We start from the raw sequence: 26,166 nt of genomic DNA, 5'->3' as shown, positions 1-26,166 counted from the left end.
TTTTATTTGATATATACTTGTATTGCATATTTATTATAATTTTAAACATTTTCCATTTTTCCTCAAACTATCTCTCGGCAACACATCCCACTTACTTTCTTTTAGTTCACCCTCATTCCATTCAATGTTGCCTTGTTGAAATAACATATTTGTCCCAGCCTGCACTTAATTTGCTAGATAAAGTGGAATGTTTCCCTAAGCAAGTCAGTGGAGGAAGGTAGTTATGTGGCCTTTGAGGTACTGGAGCCACAAGCTGATACGGACAAGTTTAATAGGCTAGAAAATCCTACAACTAACTGTGAGGAGGAAACCTTCTCTTGCCATCAACTACAGATTCCTCTTGCAGCTGTCAAGGGCACTCTCTGACAAAGTGATGGAACCAATAATAACACCTATTTCCCAGGAGGGAGGGTGTGCACAGTGTTAAAGTATAGGCAGATAAAAGCTGATTTGAAATCTCCCACACCTGCTCTGATACTTGCCCCCTTGATAGATGCTATTCATCACACAGCAGAGAAGTGAATGAGAATCTCTTGGAACTGGAGGGGTCACTGCTATCAGGTGTTTCTTTTTACCCGCTGTTGCATCATCAGAACTGGTGGCTGCAGTTGATTGTTCTCTTGGTCTTGGCACTGTCTGATGCCAAGGAGTTATTTTTCCTTTCAGTACCTGGTGGAACTGAAAATTCACAGTGCACTGATGCTCCCAAATGGCTGGTATCTGCTGATCCTGATTAAAACCAAGGGTGTCCTGTTAGGAGTAGATGTGCAATGCTGGCTGGCATCAAACTTTCTCTGAAGGTTGCTGTCATGCAAGCAACATTGCACCACCATGACATGACAGACATCAAAAACATCTTCTAGGAACGATGCCAGTCTGTGAATTTTTCCATTGCCAACTTGGCTTATCCTGTTTAGATGGAACATGCTGAAATAAAGAGCTGGGGAGGAGATAAGGCAGGATCGGATGGGATACTACATGCACATACCAGATTGAAACTTAAGTAAATTAAGTTACTTTATAAAGCATAACTGATGTCCAAAAGAGAATGAAGATAACTGAAGACACTTGTTAGAGAGGAGATGCTAAGGGGGATGGACAGTGTGTACACAATATGGAGCTACTTTCATGAGGTGCTGACCTGCCAACCAGAGGATAAAGTCATATTACTTCCTTCAAATAGGTCATTCCTGCATTGTTAGATGTACTTTATTATATATACTTAGCTCTTGTTGCTTCTAACGTTTGCTGTATCCTCAGAGAATCTTAGAGACTCAGCAAGATAACGTGCTGCAAATGACAATTGGGTGAATATATTGAGTGGAGTGACTCCATTCCAGAATAGGAGACGGTTGACTGCACACAACAGTATATAGGGCTATTACTGGTAAAATCAGGATGAGCACCCGAATATGAAGGGAAGCAAATAACAAAGATGCCATAGCAAAGAATAATGTGGATGGGTTAACACTCAGGGGCTCCAATAATTAAGGTGCAAGGCTGTCAATTGACTATGGCCATTTGCTTACAAAGCCAGAAGATGGATAAGTACCAATGAGAAATGTAGCATGATACAGCACAAGCTTTGCTGTCTTGCTTTTGAAACTAAAAGCCATAATATTTTGGTGGAAATGTAATTTTTTTACATCCATCTATTTTGTCATTGGTCATATTTTTATTTAACTGCGATTTTAATGAAGAAAGTTAAAATGAATTGTAAAATTTGCAGTGCAGTACACAGTTAACACACCTAAATATCTCACTCACCTAGAACGAAAACTAGAAAAGCAGTTACTGTATTGTGACCTGCAGCATAGTTTTGCCACAGAATAGATGGAAGAGACAGTGAGGCATTCTTGTATCCAGCTTTGATGCAAATCAGATTTATACAAGTAATTGTTTCGGTGAGTTTATAAACTGATATTTCAATGTCCACATTATCTTCATGTCACAGTAACAGCTCTGATGTCACAAAGACATCTCGATATCAAATCAGTTTAACTGCCTTCAGCGTTTCAAATGAAGTAGATTTTTTTTTAAGTGCACCCTAGAACATTAGTTAATTGAATGTTTGCTCTCTGATGGGAAAAATGGAGTATGCAATGTGCAATTAATACCCGTTTTCCATTCATGGAGATCAGCTGTTCAACTCACTAAGTTATGAGGTCATCTTTAACTTTAAGTAGATGCTCCATTGCCACACACTCAGTGTATACAATTTTGACACTAGTCCCAATTCCTTTACGATAGTAATGTTCAGGTGGTCTACAAAAGAGAATCTGATTGTATAACACTTGGTGTGTCAGGTCCATTTACTGCATAGAACAGGGCTTTTTCCCCCAGAACAGATCCTACATGCTTCAGCTGTGCACGCAATTGCGTCGATGGATCTTTATCAAGCATTCATAATCTTTTGCAAGCCCAGTAGTACGGCAAGCATCAGTGACCTTGTATATACTTGAACCCAGTGATCACTGGCAGGTTCTTTTTTTCCCCTATTAACAGAAATGAAGCACAAATTTAGACTGTTGTGGTAAATCTCACAAGGAAACTGTATAATCATGATTCTCGTTAAAATTAATATTATAAAAATTCTTCTAAATTATAGCAGCCCCAATGGTTGATTTGGTAAAAGTAACTGAGCCAAACAGACCAGAAAGTTCTAGATATGATTCCTAGTCTATGCTGATCTCAACTAGCATAATAAGAGGGGCATTACATTTAGATTCAACGTCCTTGGACAAGAGAAGAGACAAATCAGCCAGGTTTCACGAACCTGGCTGCTCTCCAGTGACCCCGCCTGGAAAGTGTGTGTGCGTGTGACCCTCAAATGAGAACAGGAAGGCACCTTTGCCTTGCTTCAAAGCTATAGCTGGAAAACTGTTTTGGGAACATGGATACAGGTCTGGGTCCAAAATTACATAGAATTTACAGCACAGAAACAGGCCGTTTGGCCCAACAGGTCTATGCTGTGTTTATACTCCACCCAAGCTTCCTCCCTCCCCTCTTCCTTTAACCTAACAGCGTACCCTTCTATTCCTTTCTCCCTCATGTGTTCATCTAGCTTTCCTTAAATGCATCTATGCTATTCGCCGCAATTACTCCTTGTGGTAGCGAGTTCCACATTCTAGCCACTCTCCGGGCAAAGAAGCTTCTCCTGAATTCCCTACTGGATTTACCAGTGACTATCTTATATTTATGGCTCCTAGTTCTGGTCTCCCCCGCAAGTGGAAACATCTTCCCTACGTCTACCCTATCAAACCTTTTCAATCTTAAAGACCTCTATCAGGTCACCCCTCAGTCTTCTCGATTTTAGAGAAAAGCGCCCCAGCCTGCTCAATCTTTCCTGATAAGTATATCCTCTCAGTTCTAGTATCATCCTAGTAAATCTTTTTTGCACCTTCTCGAGTGCCTCTATATCCTTTTTATAATATGAAGACCCGAACTGTTCATAGTACTCCAAGTGTGGTCTAACCAAGGTTCAATACAAGTTTAGTATAACTTCTCTGCTTTTCAATTCTATCCCTCTAGAAAAGCTTGGTTTGCTTTCTTTATAGCCTTATTAACCTGCGTTGCTACTTTTAGTGATTTGTGTATCTGTACCCTGAGAACCATTTGCTCCTCTATCCTGTTTAGACTTATTTTCCAAGCAGTATGTGGCCACCTTATTCTTCCTACCAAAATGTAATGCCTCACACTTATCTTTATTGAAATTAATTTGCCAATTACATGCCCATTCTGCAAGTTTATTAACATCTTCCTGTATTTTGTCGCAGTCCTCCTCGGTATTAACTATACCCCCAATTTGGTGTCGTCCACAAATTTTGAAATTGTACTTCCAATTCCCGAGTCCAAATCGTTTATGTAAATGGTGAACAACAGTGGTCCTAGCACCGATCCTTGTGGAACACCACTTCTCACCTTTTGCCAGTCTGAGTAACTACCTTTAACCCCTACTCTGTTTTCTGTTTTGTAGCCAGCTTGTTATCCATTCTATTACTTGTCCCCTGACTCCACATGCTCTGACCTTAGTCGTGAGCCTACTATGAGGTACCTTATTGAAGGATTTTTGAAAATCCAAATATATTACATCTACAACATTACCCTTGTCTATCCTTTTTGTTACTTCTTCAAAGAATTTAAGAAGGTTGGTCAAGCATGACCTACCCTTTGGAAATCCGTGCTGACTATTCTTTATTATATTTGCAGTTTCTAGATGCTTTTCTTTTACATCCTTGAGTAAGGATTCCATTATCTTTCCTACCACTGACGTTATGCTAATTGATCTATAGTTCCCTGGACTTGTTATATCTCCATTTTTAAATATAGGAATCACATTAGCTGTCTGCCAGTCCTCTGGCACTATTCCTTTTTCTAATGAATTTTTATATATATTTAACAGTGCCTCTGCTATCTCTTCCCTGACTTCTTTTAATATGTGTGAAGGAAATCCATTCGGACCAGGGGATTTATCCTCTCTAAGTTTCAATTATCACCCCACTTCGATCTTAAATGTCTTCATATCTTTTTTGATCTCCTCTTCTAATGTTATGCCCACCATGTTAGTCTCCATGGTAAATACTGAGGCAAAGTAATTATTTAATATTACTGCCATTTCACTGTCATTACCTGTGAGTTTATCGTGTGTATCCCTTAGTGGTCCTATCCCTATCCTGATTTTTCTTTTGTTATTTGTGTGTGTAGAATACTTCACTATTTCTTTTTATATTCCTTGATAATTTAACTTTATAGTTTCTCTTTGCCTTCCGAATTGTTTTTTTAAAACTTCTTTCCTAACCTTTTCATATTCCCTTTTGTCACTCTCTTCTTTGTTGTCTATGTACTTAGTGTAGGCCTTTTACTTTAGTTTCAATTTTGCCCTTATTTCTTTATTCATCCATGGTGTGTCATTACTGACTAGTTTGTTCTTGCTTTTTAGTGGGATATATTTCTCCTGGACTCTATCGATCACCGTTTTAAATGTTTCCCACTGCTGTTCTATTTTTTTGCTTATCGGTAAATGTTTCCAGTTTATTTTCCCTAGTTCCATTCTCTTCCCTGAAAATCAACTTTTTTCCAATTTATTACTTTGGCCTTTGTCTTACTTATGTCCTTCTCAATCTTTATCTTAAACCTTATTATGTTGTGGTTGCTATTGCCTAAGATGTTCCCCTATGCTTACTTCTCTTAACTGTCCTGGTTCATTTCCCATTACTAGATCCAGCAGTGCTTTGTCTTTTGTTGGACTTTTTACATACTGGGTAAGAAAGGAGTCCTGCAGACATTGTAAAAACTCCATTCCCTATACCCCTTTATCTACCTCTTCTTGCCAGTTTATTTGGCGATAGTTAAAATTTCCCATGATTATTATTCTATGTCCTTTACTCATTTCACATATTTGCTTACATATTTCTTCCTACCCGACTACCTCTCTGGAAGCCATTTGTCCAAAGTTTCAGGTGACAATCTTAAAGTCACCTGACACAGCAGAGTCACTTACAAAAAACAAACTGCCCTTGCCTAAAAATAACCAAGGCTAGTGAGGAAGCTTCATCACCTGCAGTCAAGAGTAGACAGGAATCAACCAGGCAGTTGGATGTCAAGAAAGCGTGAAGAGAAATTCAATTCCTTCAAAGCAGCTATCCTTATGCAAAGCTGTAATTCACGGGTCTCAAAGAGACAGATTGCTGAAATTTAGATACTTTAATACAATTACAAAGCACCAAACTGTTTTTTTTGTTGTTCCTGAGTAATGGTTTCTACTCCAAACACTTTGTTCTACAAAGATTTTTTTGGGGGGGCAGGGGGGGGGGTGGTAGAACGTAGATTCCATTCCCTTCTTGACCAAGTGTCTTCAAAAGGCATAAGTTCAAGATGCTGCTATTGGAAATGGTACATCAAGTTGATCTTTCCAATAGCTGTCTTGAATCTCTTGATCTTCCGAGATGTGTATGTCCAAATGTTCTTCAGTTTGTTCCATCACAAGTACCTTGAGTTTCCCATCAAGAACGCTTGCTGCAAATACAGGGTCCTCCTCTGTGGATTGCTCAAAGAGCCCCAAGTGTCTCAAAAGAAAAGGGAATCCTGTATCTAGATGATTGCTTCATTAAAGCCAAGTCAGCCACACTTATGTCAATGACCATGAAGATCATTCAAACAGTTCTTAAGCCTTTTTATTGTTTTCCAAGTGTGTCACAAGTTTTACAATACAAGAGAACGAGAACATGGCTTCAGAAACATTAGAAGCAGAAAACCTTGTACATCTATCTAGCTATCTTATTATGAAAAAGGTGTCTGTCTCTTTTGAGCAATCTCATTTGCCAGTAGTTCTCAAAAAGGACTTTTTTTCAGTTGCCCTGACCTAAGTGGCTTGCTAGCCCATTTCAGAGGGCTAAGAGTCAACCACATTGGTGTGGGACTGGAGTCACATATAGGCCAGACCAGGTAAGGACAGCAGGTTTCCTTCGCTAAAGGTGCTTTTCCAAATACTTTATCAACCTCGTAAGTTTTTTTTTCCAAACCTGACGCTTTTAAGTGATCACATTGGCCAATAGTGAAAGTAACATTCTAGCAAACTCATTGGTTGCGGCTAGTCAAGCAAATAGCCCGATTATTCCATGCTCGACCAACGCAGGATTTCATGGCAGCTGGTTTAGAGCACAGTGATTGGTCTATGGGCACAATGTGACTGGAAAATCTCAGCTGTCATTGGTCTGGGAGGGCCAGTTCCTTTTTCTTTCCACCTTGGAACCATGCAACTATAACAAGGCATTACATCACAATGATCAGGGAGCACAACGCACAACAAGTGGCACCAGCAACTGGTGCAACCCGTTTATCTTTCGGGTTGGCAGGTTGTAACTAGTGGGGTGCCCCGAGGATCAGTGCTTGGGCTTCAGCTATTTACAATCTGTATTAATGACTTAGATGAAGGGACCGAGTGTAATGTATCCAAGTCTGCTGACGATACAAAGCTAGGTGGAAAAGTAAGCTGTGAGAAGGACACAGAGTCTGCAAAGGGATATAGACAGATTAAGTGATTGGGCAAGAAGGTGGCAGATGGAGTATAATGTGGGGAAATGTGAGGTTATTCACTATGGTAGGAAGAATAGAATATTATTTAAATGGTGAGAAACTATTAAATGTTGGTGTTCAGAGAGGCTTGGGTGTCCTCGTACAAGAAACACAAAAAGTTAGTATGCAGGGCAATTAGGAAAGCAAGTGGCATGTTGGCCTTTATCGCAAGGGGGTTGGAATACACGAGTAAGGAAGTCTTACTACAGTTGTACAGGGCTTTATGAGACCTCACCTGGAGTACTGCATACAGTTTTGGTCTCCTTATCTAAGGAAGGATATACTTGCCTTGGAGGCGGTGCAACAAAGGTTCACTAGATTAATTCCTGGGTTGAGAGGGTTGTCCTATGCAGAGAGGTTGAGTAGAATGGGTCTATACTCTCTGGAGTTCAGAAGAATGAGAGGTGATCTCATTGAAACATTTAAGATTATGAGGAGACTTGACAGAGTAGATGCTGAGATATTGATTCCCCTGGCTAGAGAGTCTAGAACTAGGGGGCATACTCTCAGGATAAGGGGTCGGCGATTCAAGTCTGAGATGAGGAGGAATTTCTTCACTCAGAGATTTGTGAATCTTTGGAATTCTCTACCCTAGAGGGCAGTGGATGCTGAGTCATTGAATATATTCAAGGCTGAGATAAATAGATTTTTGGACTCTAGGGGAATCAAGGGATAAGGGGATTGGGCAGGAAAGTGGAGTTGAGGTTGAAGATCAGCTATGATCTGATTGAATGGCGGAGAGGCTCAAGGGGTCTTATGGCCTACTCCTGCTCCTATTTCTTATGTTCTTATCTTGCGTTATGAAAAAGTAGTCCTTTTAAAATGTTTTACCAGGGCAAGAAATGGAAGCTAGATTCATTAATTTCTTTCCATTTACTGCAAACTTACATATATATATATAAAATACAATGCATTAAATAGTAAATACATATATAACCGAAGAACCTGTTAACACATCCTTAGTATATCCTTTTGTATGGCCTCCTTCTGTGCTTTATGATTCCATGATTCTACATCGGGGCCTGTTTCACAACTAACAAAAGAATTGTTGCGTAAATGGTATCTGGACAGCCAGTTATTCTATCTGAGAGTGAGGTAATAAGCCTGTTGCTTACATAGGAATATAACAACTTGCATTTATATAGTGCCTTTAACATAGAAAAATGTCACAAGGCATTTGGCAGATATGTAATCAGACAAAAATGGACACCGAACCAGAGAAGGAGCTTTTAGGAGAGGGCGTCCAAAAACGTGGTCAAATAGATGGGTTTAAGGAGGGTCCTAAATGAGGAGAGGGAATTGGAGAGTTGGAGAAGTTAAGGGAGGGAAATTCCAGAGCATGAGGCCTCTACGGCTGAAAGCACGGCCATCAATGGCGGGGTGAAGACATGAGGATGCACAAGAGGCCAGAGTTGGAGGAACAGAGGAAGTTACAGATATAGGAAGGAGAAAGACCATGAAGGGATTTAAATATGAGAGAGAATTGTAAATTAGAGGCGTTGAGGGACTGGGAGCCAATAAAGTACAGCAAGGACAGAAGTGATAGGTGAGCAAGACTTGGTGCAGGATAGGACACAGGCAGCAGTGTTTTGGATGAGCTGATGTTTACTGAACGTGGAGGATGGGAGGTCAGCCATGAGAGCATTGGAATAGTCGAGGCTGGTGGTGACAAAGGCACGGATGACGGTTTCAGCCACAGATGGACGGAAGTGATGTTGTGAAGGTCAAAGTTGGCGGTGTTTGTAATGGGAAGTATATGAGGTTGGAAGCTTAGCTTGGGGTCAAACAGGACACTGAGGTTGAAAACAATCTGGTTCAACCTGAAACAGTGGCCGGGGATGAGAGATGGAATCAATGGGGCCAAAGATGATATAGGAAAGTACAGCACTGGAAAATTCTATGCGGTCCATTTGGCCAGTTCGCAATCGCCCGCTGCTCACTGTTTACCTCTCTGGGCAGTCGATACCACACATTCACCACCATCTCTAGAAAGTTGTTAAATCTCCATTGTCTGTGCAGCTTCCCTCTTCTATTCTCTTAAGAATCCTGAATACCTCAATAATATCTTTCCAAGACTCCTCCAGAGTCAACAATCCCAGTCTCTTCAGCCTCACCTCATCTCATCACACCAACTACCTAGAACTCCAAAGTAACTGGAACTTCAGGTATGTGGTATACAAGATTGTCCTTCTGAAGGTTAAAAAAAAAATCCAATGAGGTATACGTATGCAGAGCTAACTCAATTAGAGGGGTTCTCCTCTAGGCAACATAATTTTCTATGTCTGAGTCATTTTGCTGTATTGCACAATAGGAAACCTGTATATACATTCCACAGTTGAACAAAGCTCCTTTCATTCCAGAGAAGTTTAAAGCCTACAATTCTGCTTCTAAGCCTTATTAAAACTTTGGATCTGGTTTTCTGACTCCAAATTACACCTCCTCCTCCCAATGGCTCTGCTTGGTCTTCCTACCATTTCAAACTTTAAGGCATAATCTTGTTCAACTGATAGCCATCATTGTGACGAGGTTTTTGAAATTTTGTTAGCCAGAAATAGCGATCCCTTGAAGCAAAAAATACGAGATACATTACATCCTAATACTGGAGTCATCTCAGATCTTAGCGTATTAATACTCTGCAGAAAAATACATTTAACTTCCCCCTTGCCATTACCGAGATTTTTTCAAACATCTGTATTTTAAAAAAGATGTGCTTTATACCGTGAATCACAGCAATTTTGCAGTTGCTTCTTCGCTGCTCAACCCCTTAGTTTTGGGCTGTTGCAGTCATGTCGTTACATGTACAGGTATCACAGAACATCATAAGTAGCTATAATTAAGGATCACATGGTCTTCAAAAGAAAGGAACAGCACTTTTTTTTTACTTCCGCAACGAAATCATTAAAGTGACATAACCTGAAGAAAGATAGAACTTGCATTTATGTAGCGCCTTTCACAACCACAGGACATCTCAAAACGTTTTACAGCCAATTAAGTACTTTTTGCTTGAAATGTAGTCATTGTTCCAATGTAGGGAAACACAGCAGCCAATTTACACACAGCAAGGTCACACAAACAGCAATGGGATAATGACCAGGTAATCTGTTTTAGTGATGTTGATTGAGGGATAGATATTGGCCAGGGCACCAGGGAGAACTCCACTGCTAATCTTCAAATAGTGCTGCGGGATCTTTTCCGACCACCCGAGAGGACAGAAGGGGCCTCGGTTTAACGTCTCAACTGAAAGACAGCACTTACGGTGGTGCAGCGCTCCCTCAGTACTGGCACTGGGAGTGTCAGTCCAGATTTTGTGCTCAACTGTCAAACCCATGACCTTCTGACTCAGAGACAAGAGTGCTACCAGTGAGACACGGCTGAGAAAGGAATGGATGCAGTTATTATTACTTCAGCCCAGCAGGGTACTTACCTAATCTTCTAAGATTGGGCAGCATGTGCACGACAAAAAGTCGATAGTCCGATTCATTTTTTGACACAGGGTTTAGTCTCAGGTCAAGTTCTTTCAAGCCACCAAGGTTACGAAGGAGAAAAATCTCTTTCAAATTTGCTATGTTGTTATAATATAGGTTGAGCTTTTCCAGATGAATCAAGTGTTGAATCCCCTGTGTGCACAATACAGACAAAGTGAAAATGTATTAAAATCTGTAGGAATTGTTTTGTGTATGCAGAAGTACTCTTTTTTTAAGGGTTATTGTGTGGCAAATGTTTATTTAAATTATTTTAGGAAACAGAATTAGGAGACTGTTATATTTCCAACTGGTTCCAACCAGGTTGAAAATCATTCCTGGCCGTTATCCTACTCAAATTTACTGTATATGATACTGACCCCCAACATCATTAAATGAGGCAGATATACATAGCAACACTTAAAAGTATACAACTGGGAAAAAACAAAAGCTGGTAATCTACAGGTAAATTAAACAGGGAGAGGGTGCTTGTTGTTAACTGTCCATTAAATCGATTTTTAAACTAGAACACTGTGGAAAGTATGAAATATTTAGGATGGGCTTATCTTTCCTGGCATGTAACAAGGCTTCACCAATCTCAACAGATGACGTACAGATTAATTATTCAATATACTAAAATGATCAATGCGCAACGTCCAGTTTTAATCAGGTGTAATTTTTTTTATTATTAAACAAATGTTTTATTAGTTTCCGCTCCTGTTTTTTAACTCTTGTATCTTCTCCTATCAGAGGTGCTGATTCGTGCCGGGACACAGTTCCAATACGGCCCTCTAATACCTCTCCCAAGTGCCATGAAAAAGCCACTACTAAGGTATATTTACTGGTCATCTTATTTATGAGATCTTGCAGTGTGCGCACGCAACATCTGCTGCATTTATTTGCAAATCTGCAGTAACTGCGCAATATAGTTTAAGAACATAAGAAATAGAAGCAGGAGTAGGCCATACCACCCCTCGAGCCTGCTCCGCCATTCAATAAGATCATGGCTGATCTTCGACCTCAACTCCGCTTTCCCCGCCCAATCCCCATTTCCCTTGATTCCTTTATAGTCCAAAATATATCGATCTCAGCCTTGAATATACTCAACAACTAAGCATCCACAGGCCTCCAGGTGTGGTCTCACCAAAGCTCTATACAATAGAAGCAAGACTTCCTTACTCTTGTACTCCAACCCCCTTGCAATAAAGGCCAACATACCATTTGCCTTCGTAATTGCTTGCAGTACCTGCATGCTAACTTTCTGTGTTTCAAGTACAAGGACACTTAAATCTCTCTGAACACCAACATTTAATAGTTTCTCACCATTTAAAAAATATTCAGTTTTTCCATTTTTCCTACCAAAGTGAATAACTTCACATTTCCCCACATTATACTCCATCTGCCACCTTCTCGCCCACTCACTTAACCTGTCTATACCCTTTTGCAGCCTCTTTGCATCCTCCTCACAGCTCACTTTCCCACCTAGCTTTGTATCGTCAGCAAACTAGGATACATTACACCCGGTCCCTTTATCCAAGTCATTAATACAGATTGTAAATAGCTGAGGCCCAAGCACCGATCCCTGCAGCACCCCACTAGTTACAGCCTGCCAACCTGAGAATGACCCGTTTATTCCTACCCTCTGTTTTCTGTCCAATAGTCAATCCTCTATCCATGCTAATAATATATTATCCCCAATGCCATAAGCCCTCATCTTGTGTTACAACCTTTTATGTGGCACCTTATCAAATGCCTTTTGAAAATCCAAATATGTTACATCCACTGGTTCCCCTTTATCTACCTTGCTAATTATATCCTCGAAAAACTCTAATAGATTTCTCAAGTTGCCCTGAGGTGGTGGTGGCGGGTGTTGTCCTTGAATCGCTGCAGTCCTTGCAGTGATGGTGCTCCCGCAATGATGTTAGTCAAGAATTAGAAGTCAGCCTTGGCTCAGCCAGTAGCTTCTGAGTCAGAAGGTCGTGGGTTCAAGCCCGCCTTCAGAGACTTAAGCACAAAATCTAGGCTGACACTCCAGTGCAGTACGGAGGGAGTGCTGCGCTGTCGGAGGTGCCGTCTTTTGGATGAGAACCGAGGCCCCGTCTGCCCTCTCAGGTGGATGTAAAAGATCCCATGGCTCTATTTCGAAGAAGAGCAGGGGAACTTTCCACGGTGTCCTGGCCAACATTTATCTTTCAACCAGTATCGCTAAAACAGATTATCTGGTCATTATCACATTGCTGTTTGTGGGACCTTACTGTGCGCAAATTGGCTGCCCCGTTTCCCTGCATTACAGCAGTGACGACACTTCAAAAAGTACTTCATTGGCTGTAAACCGATATGGGACGTCCTGTGGTCGTGAAAAGGCATTATATAAATTCAATTCTTTCTCTCTTTCTAGGATTTTGACCCAGTTTGGGGATGTCTGAGACGCACGATGAAGCATTATATAAATGGAAGTGCACTCATTCTTATATGGATGATGAACAAATGCCAGCAGGCTGCCTGATCATCAAGGGCAACACAACCAAGCCCGATAATTTCCTCAATAAGGTCCAATACATTTCTGGCAGGAATAAATGGCAGGAACCAGGCTACTTTTATCCTTACTCTCCCCAACCAAAGACATGTGATCTCCTGAGAGAGGCAAAAAAAACCCAGATAAAAACCAAGGCCAATTAGGGGGGAGAAAAAATGGAAAATTCCTCTCCGACCCCCTTAGGCGATTGAAACCAGTCCAGGAGACCTAATCGGCCCTGATTTACGTTACAGGATACCTACCTCCTGTACGAGGTGATCTCCGCCCCAGCTAGAAACAGGTCCTTGTTTGAAGGAATTCAGTGAATCAGCGTTCGCTGCACGAGCCGGCAACCTGTTCCACAAGTCCATTAATCTTTGGGAAAAGAAGAACTGCCTAACATCCAACCTGGTTCTGCCCTTACGTAACTTGTAAGCATGATCAAAACAAAAATATGCGATAGCGATCCAATGTTAAAATTTAATAAGGGCTACCCTGATGAGTTAGTGAATAAATGTACTATACAGATTAGGATGATTTTAGATATTATCTCTAGTTAATGTTGAGTTGGCTGATCTCAATCAGGTTAGCAGGGGAAGGACAGAAGTTACAATTCACCTCACTGTTCCAAGACTGCGATAGAAGGAGGAACAAAAGCCAGTACTCCCCCTCGGGAATGCTATCCGATACCACTGCGGAAAAAAGGACATATGAGGAAGAGAAGTGCCTTTGCTGTGATGTCTTCCACAGTCAAACAGCCTGCCAGAACTCATTGCTTAGGCTCACACAGGAAGAATGCCGCTTGAAAGAGAGGCCTGAAAGGTGATATGTCTGTAGAAACACACCCTACTGTGATTCAATACCCTGATAATCAAGAAGTCCCTTGTTCAAGGTCATTTTTACTAATGGACCGTAAAGTTAACGAGGCTACTTATTTGTGAAAATTAACAAATGATAACACATTTGCACATTAAAAAGTAATTTGCCAATTTCACGACCTTAGTTCATATTGCTTGGGTGGATAAGGGATCTTTTTTTGTTTGTATTAAAGGCGAAGGAGAGTACATTCTGTTCAAAGTACATGCATTAGGTTCCAAGTTTTGTGTGATTAGCATACGAAAGCTGCTTTTTAACATGCGCACAAATAAAATGAAGAAAGACTTGCATTTATATGTCGCCTTTCACGACCTCGGGTCATCCCAAAGCGCTTTACAGCCAATTAAGTACTTTTGAAGTGTAGTCACTGTTGCAACATTGGAATAGCGGCAGCCAATTTGCGCACAGCAAGCTCCCACAAACAGCAGTGTGATAATGACATTCTGCGTTTTTTTAGTGATGTTGATTGAGGGATAAATATTGTCCAGGCCACCGGGGAGAACTCCCCTGCTCTTCTTCCAATAATGCAGTGGGATCTTTTACATCCACCTCAGAGGGCAGATGGGGCCTGGGTTTAACGTATCATTCAAAAGATGGCACCTCCAACAGTGCAGCATTCCCTCAGTACTAGTGAATTGTCAGCCTAGATTTTGTGCTCAAGCTCTGGGTTGGGACTTGAACCCACAACCTTCTGACTCAGAGGCGAGAGTGCTACCCACTGAGCCAAGGCTAACACAGAGTGCTGAGAGAGAGAGGGAGAGCAGGGAGTGCTGAAAGATAGATGGAGAGCAGGGAGTTTGACTCCAAACTGGCTGAAAAGTCAGTGTGGAGCCATCTAAACCTCTGCTGTAGTGTGATCTCTTGGACGAGTTTCGGTCGCCTAAGGGGGTCGGAAAGGAATTTCCCAGATTTTTATTTCCCAATTGGCCTGGATTTTTAGTCTGGTTTTTCGCCTGTCCCAGGAGATCACATGGTTTCTGGTGGGGTGGGGAGTGTATATGTTGTGATGCACAAGGTATCACAATTGTGTGGGACAGGCTGGATGGACCAGTGTCTTTTACTGTCTGTCACTGTTCTCATGTTCGTGTAGAGTGGCTCTGCGGCATCCCTTAGACTGGTTTGAAGACCCCCCCCCACTATTTACAATGTAGCCTCTCTGGGACACAGCCAGCTGGCCATGTCATTGGAAGAGTAGTGGGGAGAAGACTCTGGTCAAAATATTTGTTAGCAATAAAATGTAAATTTAAAAGAAAATCCAAGACCTTTTTGATAAAACTTATTTTCTTCAGCTCAATGTTGGCAAAACCAAATTCATCATTTTCAGTTCCAGCAACTGCCTGCATTTGGCTCCAGCCCCATTAGCCTTGCCAACTAACAGTGTGGGTTGAATTAGCAGCTAAGCACTCTGGTCTGTACAGCTTAATATTTACACCAAGTTGTATTTTTAACCACTCGCTATCAGGGAAGCTTCTGCCGACTTTAATTGCCCCGAGTGAAATGAATTTGGGCATCTCAATCCAGGATCGAATTAATGATAGGGGTGCCACTTTTGCATTGATGCATAGCTTTTTCCAGAAAAGTGGCAGTATAATTCCAGAGTCAGGTCCCAATGCAATTCCAGAACACAATGGTATGAGGCCCCTTGAAGGCAACCATTTTTTTAATTCATTCTCGGGATGTGGGCATCGCTGGAATTTATTGCCCATCCCTAGTTGCCCGCAGGAGATGGTGGTGGATCTTCTTCTTAAACTGCTGTAGTGGTTTGATTCAATTGAAGGGCTTGCTCGGTCACTTCAGAGGACAGTTACGAGTCAACCACATTGGTGTCGGACTGGAGATAGGCCAGGCCGCAGGTTTTCCTCCTGAAAGGACATTCAAGAACCAGTTGGGTTTTTGTGACAATCCGACAGCTTCATGGTCACTTTCACTGATGCTAGTTTTTTATTTCAAAATCTTTTAAACTGAATTCAAATTCTCAAACTCCCATGGTAGGATTTGAACTCACTTTCTCTGGATTATTAGTCCAGGCCTCTGGATCACTAGCCCAGTATCATAACCTCTACACGAGCATACCCCACAACTCACTGGGCTTCACAACTTGTGGTGTATAATGCCAGTGAGGCAGGTTTGAAGACAACACAGCGATCCACTGGTCCTCCTCAGAACATAGGAACAGGAGTAGGCCATTCAGCCCCTCGTGCCTGCTCCGCCATTTGATAAGATTATGGCTGATCTGTGATCTAACTCCATATACCTGCCTTTGGCCCATATCCCTTAATACCTTTGGTTGCCAAAAAGCTATCTATCTCACATTTAAATTTAGCAATTGAGCTAGTATCAATTGCCGTTTGCGGAAGAGTGTTCCAAACTTTTACAACCCTTTGTGTGTAGAAATGTTTTCTAATCTCGCTCCTGAAAGGTCTGGCTCTAATTTTTAGACTGTGTTCCCTACTCCTAAAATTCCCAACCAGCGGAAATAGTTTCTCTCTATCCACCCTATCTGTTCCCCTTAATATCTTATAAACTTCGATCAGATCACCCCTTAACCTTCGAAACTCCAGAGAATACAACCCCAATTTGTGTAATCTCTCCTCGTAACTTAACCCTTGAAGTCCGGGTATCATTCTAGTAAACCTACGCTGCACTCCCTCCAAGGCCAATATGTCCTTCCGAAGGTGCGGTGCCCAGAACTGCTCACAGTACTCCAGGTGCGGTCTAACCAGGGTTTTGTATAGCTGCAGCATAACTTCTGCCCCCTTGTACTCTAGTCCTCTTGATATAAAGGCCAGCATTCCATTTGCCTTATTGATTATTTTCTGCACCTGTTCATAACACTTCAATGATCTATGTACCTGAACCCCTAAGTCCCTTTGGACATCCACTGTTTTTAACTTTTTACCTTTTTACCTTTTCGAAAGTACCCTGTTCTATCCTTTCTTGATCCAAAGTGGATGACCTCACATTTGTCTACATTGAATTCCATTTGCCACAGTTTTGCCCATTCACCTAATCTATCAATATCGCTTTGTAATTTTATGTTTTCATCTACACTGCTTACAATGCCACCAATCTTTGTGTCATCAGCAAACTTAGATATGAGACTTTCTATGCCTTCATCTAAGTCGTTAATAAACATTGTGAATAATTGAGGCCCCAAGACAGATCCTAGCCGCTTTCAGCATCTTTTCATAGTACCATAGTAGGTACAGCACAGATGGAGGCCATTTTGCCCATTGTGCCTGCACCGGCTCTTTGAACGAACTATCCAATTAGTCCCATTCACCTGCTCTTTCCCCATAGCACCAACATTTTTTCCCTTCAAGTATTTATCCAATTCCTTTTTGAAAGTTACTATTGAATCTGCTTCCACGACCCCTTCAGGCAGTACATTTCAGATCATTACAACTCGCTGCATAAAAAAATGTTTCCTCATGTTGCCTCGAGCTCTTTTCCGGATCACCTTAAAACTGTGTCCTCTGGTTACCAACCCTTCTGCCACTGGAAACAGTTTCTCCTTATTTACTCTGTCAAAACCATTCATGATTTTGAACACCTCTATCAAATCTCCCCTTAACCTTCTCTGTTCTAAGGAGAACAACCCCAGTTTCTCCAGTCTCTCCACATAACTGACGTCCCACATCCCTGGGACCATTCTAGTAAATCTCTTCTGCACCCTATCGAAGGCCTTGACATCCTTCCTAAAGTGGTGCCCAGAATTGAACACGATAATCCAGCAGAGGCCTAACCAGTGTTTTATAAAGATTTAGCATAACTTCCTTGCTTTTGTACCCTATGCCTCGATTAATAAAGCCCACGATCCCATATGCTTTTTTTAACAAGCTTCTCAGCTTGTCCTGCCATCTTCAAAGATTTGTGTACATACACCCCCAGGTGTCTCTGTTTCTGCACCTTCTTTAAAATTGTACCATCTAGTTTATATTGCCTCTCCTCATTCTTCTTACCAAAATGCATCACTTCACACTTCTCTGCGTTAAATTTAATCTGTCATGTATTGGCCCATTTCACCAGTCTCCTGAAGTCTGTTATCATCTTCCACATTGTCTACAACATTTCCGAATTTCGTTTCATGTGAAAACTTTGAAATTATAACCTCTATACCCAAGTCTAAGTCATTAATATATATCAAAAAGAGCAGTGGTCCTAATACTGACCCCTGGGGAACACCACTGTATACTTCCCTCCAGTCTGAAAAACAACTGTTCACCACTACTCTCTGCTTTCTGTCCCTTTGCCAATTTTGTATCCACACTACCACTGTCCCTTTAATCCCATGGGCTTTAATTTTGCTAATAAGTCTATTATGTGGTACTTCATCAAATGTCTTTTGAAAGTCCATGTACACAATATCAACCGCACTACCCTCATGAACCCTCTCCGTTACTTCATCAAAGAACTCAATCAAGTTAGTCAAACACGACGTTCCTTTAACAAATCCTTTCTGACTTTCATTTATTAGCCCATATTTTTCCGAGTGAAAATTAATTTTGTCCAAGATTATTGTCTCTAAAAGTTTCCCCACCACCGATGTTAGGCTGACTGGCCTGTAATTGCCAGGTTTATCCCTCTCCCCTTTTTTTGAACAGGGATGTAACATTTGCAATCCTCGTCCTCCGGCACCGTCCCCATATCAAAAGAGGATTGGAAGATTGTGGCCGAAGCCTCTGCAATTTCCACCCTTACTTCCCTCAGTAACCTAGGATGCATCCCATCTGGACCGGGTGACTTTTCTACTTTGAGCGCTGCCAATCTTTTAAGTACCTCTTCTTTATCTATTTTTATCCTATCCAATATCGCTACTACCTCCTCCTTTACTGATGCAATGGCTGCAATAGTGAAGACGGATGTGAAGTATTCATTTAGTACCTCAGCCATGCCCTCTGCCTCCAGATGATCTTTTTTGTCCCTAATCGGTCCCACATTTACTATGATTACCCTTTTACTATTTATATGTTTATAAAAGACTTTTGGGTTCCCTTTTATGTTAGCCACTAATCTATTCTCATACTCTCTCTATGCCCCTCTTATTCCTTTTTTTAGATCTCCTCTGTACTTTCTGTATTCAGCCTGGTTCTCTACTGTATTATGAACCTTACATTCGTCATAAGCCTCCTTTTTCTGTTTCATTTTAATTTCTATATCTTTAGTCATCCAGAGACCTCTAGCTTTGGATGCCCTTTCTTTCCCCCTCGTAGGGGTGTGCCTACTCTGTACCGAAACCAACTCCTCCTTGAAAGCCTCCCATGGTTCAATTACTGTTTTGCCAATCAATTTTTGATTCCAATCCACCTGGGCAAGATCTCTTTTCAACTCAGTGAAATTTGCCTTCATCCAGTTAAGCATTTTCAAATGTGATTGTTCCCTGTCCTTTTCCATAACTATTCTAAACCTACTGATATTATGATCACTGTTCCCCAAATGCTCCCCCACTGAAACATGCTCCACCTGACCCACTTCATTCCCCAGAACAAGATCCAGCACTGTTTCCTTTCTGGTTGGGCTGGAAACACACTGTTCCAGAAAGTTCTCAAACATATTTCAGGAATTCCTCCCCCTCTTTGCCCTTTACACTGTTACAGTCCCAGTCTATATTGGGGTAATTGAAATCCCCCATTATCACTACTTTATAGTTCTTGCATCTTTTTGTAATTTGCCTACGAATGTTCTCCTCTAACGTTAAGAAAATGTTTTGAGAAAGTCAACACTCCCGCTCAAGTGCTCAAAAAATTGCTAAAATTTGCCGTCCGGGGAGCGAAACACTGCACGTGCAGTGCAGTAAGCAACGGTGCAGAGATATCCCCTGATAGTTAGAGTGTGATATTCAACATGTTTGGGTTTTGTCAGCTGTGAATCGTACTTTTCAACTACCAGTCTGACAATATAACCAAAGTAGTCTCACTCAAAAGGGGCTAGAAGTGTAGTTGTAGGAAACAAACAGGCCCTTCTTGAGTTTGGGGTTAAGTGGAGAGAACTTTATTTTGCCTGCAACCCACACTACATCCAAACTACAAATTGACCAACTACTGATGAGCCAAAGTGAATACTGGGACTGCCCCGATCAGATATGACACTACAGACATGGTTCTGGGATCTAACTGGTTGGAAGGACAGCAGGCTCTGGTGGTCGAAGAGATAGCAGTGTTTGGTCCTGGGTTGCAACTGACTGTATATACATATTAGCTCATCGCCAGTGGTGTCGCTTGAAGGTTGAAAGAGAAGTATCACAGAGCACGTGCCTGGAAGGTGGGGACGATTGGCAAAGTACAACTGACCAGATTTTGAACGGCAGGCTAAAAAAAGCAAAAGAGCAAGAGCAAAGAGAAATGTAAAAATAACAGAAACAGGCAAGGGAAAAAATGTATTAAAAATATTTTTTCTTTTAAGTAACATGCACAAAGGTATCTAAAGTTGGGTTCAATCAGGCATACAGTTTCATATCCAACTGTAAAGCAAAGAAAAGCCGTAAATAACTCAGTGGAAGAAAACGGAGTCCCAGAAACAAAATTATTAGTTTTTTTGTTTTCCTGTCATTCATGCTTTAGCAATATTTGTCAATGTTCAGCCTGAGCCTTGGGTTCTGGGTATTCTCTGTTCCTGCATGTATCTGTTCACAGGTAAAATGGTCAACTCTAAGGCTAAAGCAGAACTGAAGTCCGAGGTCACAGAGAGAGAGAGAAAAAAAAAGAAAGAAAAACAGACCTCTGCAGGACAAACCTTTCTGGGATTTCTAACATTAAATAATGTTATAGGCAAGTATGTGATTTTAGCGTGAGTTTTCTTTTTAAAACGTTATTTATATGATCACATATTCAGCTGGGACATAAATTTAAGATGCTGCTTGGAACCATCTTGAAAAAACCAAGTTGAGGGATGTGACTCATTCAATTTGCAACGCAGATTCTTGATCTATGTTTGAAGGAATCAGTGCGGTTAAGTTCCTTATTTGAGCCAGCGGTGTTGCTTAGCTTGAGACGGAGAACATGCCTTTTTATAACAATGGAAACATTGTATTAGAAAGACGTAACATACTGTTATAAAATAGATGCTTCTTTCACGGTGTTTCTCACTGAATTGTATGGGTTGGGATGTTATCTGTGGCGTGTTAATGTCAGATCATCTGGAGATAAGTACACCTCCAAATCGAGGTGTCCCATTTCGTACATGCTGAAAGTGGAAGTCAGGCAAAACTGTAATTGAACAACGGGCGGCCTTTAAGGAGGAGATTGTTCAGGTACAGTCTAAGTACATTCCCACAAGGGAGAAAGGTAGGGGAATTAAAGCCAGAGCTCCCTGGTTGACAAAAGAGATAGAGTAAGATAAAGCAGAAAAAAGGGGCGTATAACATTTGTCAGGTTGATAACACAAGTGAGAACCAGGCTGAATATAGAAAGTTGAGAGGGGAAGTGAAAAAGGAAATAAGAGGGGCAAAGAGAGAATATGAGAATAGTCTGGCAGCCAACACAAAAGCGAATCCAAAAGTCTTCTACAGGCATGTAAACAGTAAACAGGTAGTAAGAGGAGGGGTGGGGCCGATAAGGGATCAAAATGAAGATCTACTCATGGAGGCAAAGGGCATGGCCGAGGTACTAAATGAGTACTTTGCATCTGTCTTTACCAAGGAAGAAGATGCTGCCAGAGTCTCAGTAAAGGAAGATGTCGGTGAGATACTGGATGGGCTAATAATTGATAAAGAGGAGCTACTAGAAAGGATGGCTGTACTTGAAGTGGATAAGTCACCGGGTCCGGATGGGATGCATCCTAGGTTGCTGAGGGAAGTAAGGGTGGAAATTGTGGAGGTACTGGCTATAATCTTCCAAACATCCTTAGATACGGGGTGGTGCCAGAGGACTGGAGAATTGCAAATGTTCCACCCTTGTTCAAAAAAGGGTGTAAGGATAAACCCAGCAACTACAGGCCAGTAAGTTTAATCCTGGTGGTGGGGAAACTTTTAGAAACGATAATCCAGGACAGAATTGGCAGTCACTCTGACAAGTGAGAATTGATTAGGGAAAGCCAGCATGGATTTGTTAAAGGCAAATCGTGTTTAACTAACTTGGTAGAGTTTTTTGATGAGGGCTGATGAGGTGTATATGGACTTTCAAAAGGAGTTTGATAAAGTGCCGCATAATAGGCTTGTCATCAAGATTGAAGCCAATGGAATAAAGGGGGCAGTAGCAGCATGGATACAAATTTGGCTAAGTAACAGGAAGCAGAGAATAGTGGTGAACAGTCGTTTTTGGAATTGGAGAGAGGTGTACAGTGGTGTTCCCCAGAGGTCGGTACCAGGACCACTGCTTTTCTTGATATATAGTAATGTCTTGGACTTGGGTGTACAGGGCACAATTTCAAAATTTGCAGATGACACAAATCTTTGAAGGGTAGTGAACAGTGAGGAGGACTTCAAGAGGATATAGACAGGCTGGTGGAATGGGCAGACACATGGCAGATGAAATTTAACGCAGAAAAATGTGAAGTGATACATTTCGGTGGGAAGAACAATAGAGGGAAAATAAACTAGAGGGCACAACTCTAAAAGGGTTACAGGAACAGAGAGGTCTGGGGGTATATGTGCACATATTGTTGAAAGTGGCAGGGCAGGTTGAGAAAGTGGTTTAAAAAGCAAACAGGATCCTGGGCTTTATAAATAGAGGCATGGAGAAAAAAGCAAGGATGCCATGATGAACCTTCATAAAACACTGGTTTGACCACAACTGGAGTATTATGTCCAGTTCTGGGCATTGCAATTTAGGAAAGACGTGAAGGCCTTAGAAAGGGTGCAGAAAAGATTTACTAGAATGGTTCCAGGGATGAGGGACTTCAGTTACGTGATAGACTAGAGAAGCTGGGGTTGTTCTCCTTGGAACAGAGACAGTTGCGCGGAGATTTGATAGAGATACTTAAAATCATGAAGGGTTTAGACAGAATAGATAGAGAGAAACTGTTCCCATTGGTGGAAGAGTCAAGAATCAGAGGACATAGATCTAAGGTGATTGGCAAAAGAACCAAATGTGAGGAAAAACTTTTTTTTTACACAGTGAGTGGTTAGGATCTGGAATGCACTGCCAGGCAGGTGGTGGAAGCAGATTCAATCGTGACTTTCAGAATGGAACTGGATAAGTACTTGAAAGGAAAAAATTTGCAGGGCTGCAGGGATAGGGTGGGGGAGTGGGACTTGCTAGATTGCTCTTGCATAGAGCCGCACGGACTCATGGGCCGAATGGCCTCCTTCCATGCTGTCACCTTTCTATGATTCTAAATCGGGCAGCGGGTGCAATTCTTGTCACCTTCCCTCCACAGTTGCTCAGTGATGCCAGTTAACCCAGAGAGGCTCCAGTAACTCCAATGTGGCTAACCAGGAAGCCGATCTAAAGCAACTGGACTGTGGGAAACTCTCCAGTTGAATATGCAGCTAATCCTGAGACAAGGTTTTACAAATCACTTGTTAGGAGTTCATTAAACGGCACAAACAAAAATACTCATGAACCGAATTACATACCATGACAAATATATTAGTACAGGACATCCTTTGATCATATGCATTTATGATTATAGTAGAAGGCCTTTTATGCAACATCCAAGGACAATTATGCAACAATTTGCATAACTGAACTGACTATTTTTTGCATTTAACAGCTATAATAAAGGCAAATTGGCTAGAGGTTAACATTGACAAAATAGCAAACTGACCTCCAATGAAACCAAAGAATTACGGGAAAGATCAAGTGATTTAAGCCGGGTAAAGTTCTTGAGGGACGTTCCAAGATGTGTGATTTTTTCTTCATAACTTCCTGGCAGAAATAAAGATCGTACATCCGCTGAAAGACGAACAAAATGAAAAAAAATCAGCTTTTACTACATTCACACTTGCAATCTCCATTTAAAAAGGAAAAGTCAACGGTTTATCATAAAATCATTGATGATTTTTACTTTGCTGCTCCTACTCAGTGCAGAATTGGAATGACACTCCGAACAATTTCCAGTTAATCCACAAGCCATTCCCCCAGCATCTAATAGCAATGCTTTTTTTAAAAAAAACACTTTTGCCCCCACCTCTCCTGAAGGGTCTGGGGTACATCCCACAAATGCCCACAGCACCCCAGTCTTCACGTGTGACTCTTGACAGTGAATGTGAAGAAGATATTTGTTTGCAGAAGGCATTACAGCAGAGATCAATCTTGTCCTCGCTCGACAATGGCTCAAGCGGATGTTCCACAAGAGATCGCTGGTTAGCTATTGAGAGCAAGGGTCTACTTGCTTTTCCCTCTTTCTTAACCCAGGGGCACTGAGGACCAATGATAACACCTCCAATCGCTGCCCCAGCATCACTGATTAATAGGATCAATATTGTGTAGCCACACTTCAGCCAATACAGACCAGAAGTAGGAAGTTTCATTCCAAGCCTGCAATCTCAGAGTAGTCAGTCGTTGGGTGCGATTGGACTCAATGCCTCTTGGCTTTGGAGAAGAAAAGGTCAGTTAGGAGCACACTCCCAATTACTACCCAGTGGCCACTGCGCTGAAAAACGCACATGGATGTTGAGTGAGGAACAGGATTTGGCTTGCCTCATGCCCCACATGGTCAAACAGCCCGCTGACACTCACTATCTAGGTTCACACACGATGAGTGGCCAATTGGGCAAGGTACCCGAGTGCTCTTGGTAGCCTTGGATTCAAGAAAAGGAGAATGAAGGAGAGGATGAGGGAAACGGAGGTCACGAGAAAGAGCATGCAATAAAGAATAAAAGAGAGAAAGAGCGAGAGAGGGAAAGAGTAAGAGGGAAAGAGTGAGAGGAGGAAAGAGATAAAAAAAAAACATGCCTGTTATCTTGAATACTACGCAAGGAATAACCTTATGATTCAGATTAAACTCTTTATTCTGATTTATGCAGGCAGATTTTATTCCTGTGATGGAAACATGATAACTTTGAGATGTCCAAAACGCAGCGCACAAGCCCTGGCTATACAGCATGCGAGATCCAACTGGCCTATTCTCTATTTGTCTTCATACTTCCGCACTCCGCTCTCCAGTTTGATTTCCAGGCCTGAAAGCTGGAACGGTCCATTTCCAATGCTGTTTCCTGACTGGACAATCAACTCTAAATTCCAAATCACCTGGCCCACAAATTACAAAAAAGGTGACCCCAACTGCATCTGATGCACAATCGGTAACTATCAGAGAAAGGGGGAACGTGAGATCAGGAGCAAGGGGACAGCAAGACTGAGCGCATGGGCTGAGCAAAGGGATAGAGAGACCAACAGTACAGGAAGAGCGAGTCCAAGCATGCAAAGAGAGTTAGGAGACAGTGAGACTGAATGACCATCAGAGAGTAAGACATACTGGAAAGATGTTTCACATTATAAGAAATCTTGTAATATTCTTTTCCAAAGAACTTAAAACTCACATCCCTATTGTGCGAGCCATCTATTCCGATTCATGCTCTCATGATACCTTTTATTCCAACTCAACGCAAAAGTCAACTTCCATTGGCAAGCAAGCAATTCCTATGACCTGAAAGTTGACCATGTGTGCAAGGTATTCAGGATAGTCACCCTCTAAGCGAACAGCTAATCCTTTTAACTGTCAACACCTCCAACAACAACCTGCATTTATATTGGGCCTTTAACATAGTAAATTATCCCGAGGCGCTTCGCAGGAGCGTTATCAAACAAAATTTGACACCAAGCCACATAAGGACAGGTGACCAAAAGTTTGATCAAAGAGGTAGGTTTTAAGGAGCATCTTAAAAGGAGAGAGAGGTAGAGGCGGAGAGGTTTAGGGAGGGAATTCCAGAACCTAGGCAGCTGAAGGCATAGCTGCCAACGGTGAGGCAATGAAAATCAGGGATATGCAAGAGGCCAGAATTGGAGGAGTGCAGGGATCTCGGAGAGTTGTAGGGCTGGAGGAGGTTACATTCATGTTCTCTCCAACTGACAGAAAAAAACCCTAATGACAGAGCATAAGCTCGGCCTAAAAACTACTAACTCATGTTTATCGAGGAACAGAAGCAAGAACAGATTGAAGCACTTCATGTAATTTTACAGTTTGTTGTAAACCAATAAAAGCTCAAAATGCTTTTTCAGTTCTTTTCAGTAACTTTGGACCATTTCATTCATGATGAAATGTTTATAGCCCTAGTCCACAGTCCAAGCCCACCGCAGCACCCAACCGTTTCAGATGATTCTAGGGTTTCTGTCATCCCAACCATACCCAGAGGCCCATTCC

General features: G+C 41.7%; 1 protein-coding gene across 1 annotated transcript in view; it reads right to left on the bottom strand.

Moving 5' to 3' along the window:
• The window catches only part of cep72 (centrosomal protein 72), a 157,182-nt gene that overhangs the window by 119,591 nt on the left and 11,425 nt on the right, over window positions 1–26,166 (bottom strand). Inside the window, exons 2-3 of the mRNA XM_068000553.1 lie at window positions 23,632–23,759; window positions 10,499–10,691 (exon numbers count right to left, since the gene is read on the bottom strand). Of these exons, the coding sequence (XP_067856654.1) occupies window positions 10,499–10,691; window positions 23,632–23,759 (321 nt within the window). The remainder of the gene's footprint in view (window positions 1–10,498; window positions 10,692–23,631; window positions 23,760–26,166) is intronic.

Source organism: Heptranchias perlo, chromosome 2 (assembly GCF_035084215.1).
Source record: "Heptranchias perlo isolate sHepPer1 chromosome 2, sHepPer1.hap1, whole genome shotgun sequence".
Classification (NCBI taxonomy): domain Eukaryota; kingdom Metazoa; phylum Chordata; class Chondrichthyes; order Hexanchiformes; family Hexanchidae; genus Heptranchias; species Heptranchias perlo.
Note: the sequence above shows the minus strand (reverse complement) of the source record. Positions and strands in the feature narration are given on the sequence as shown.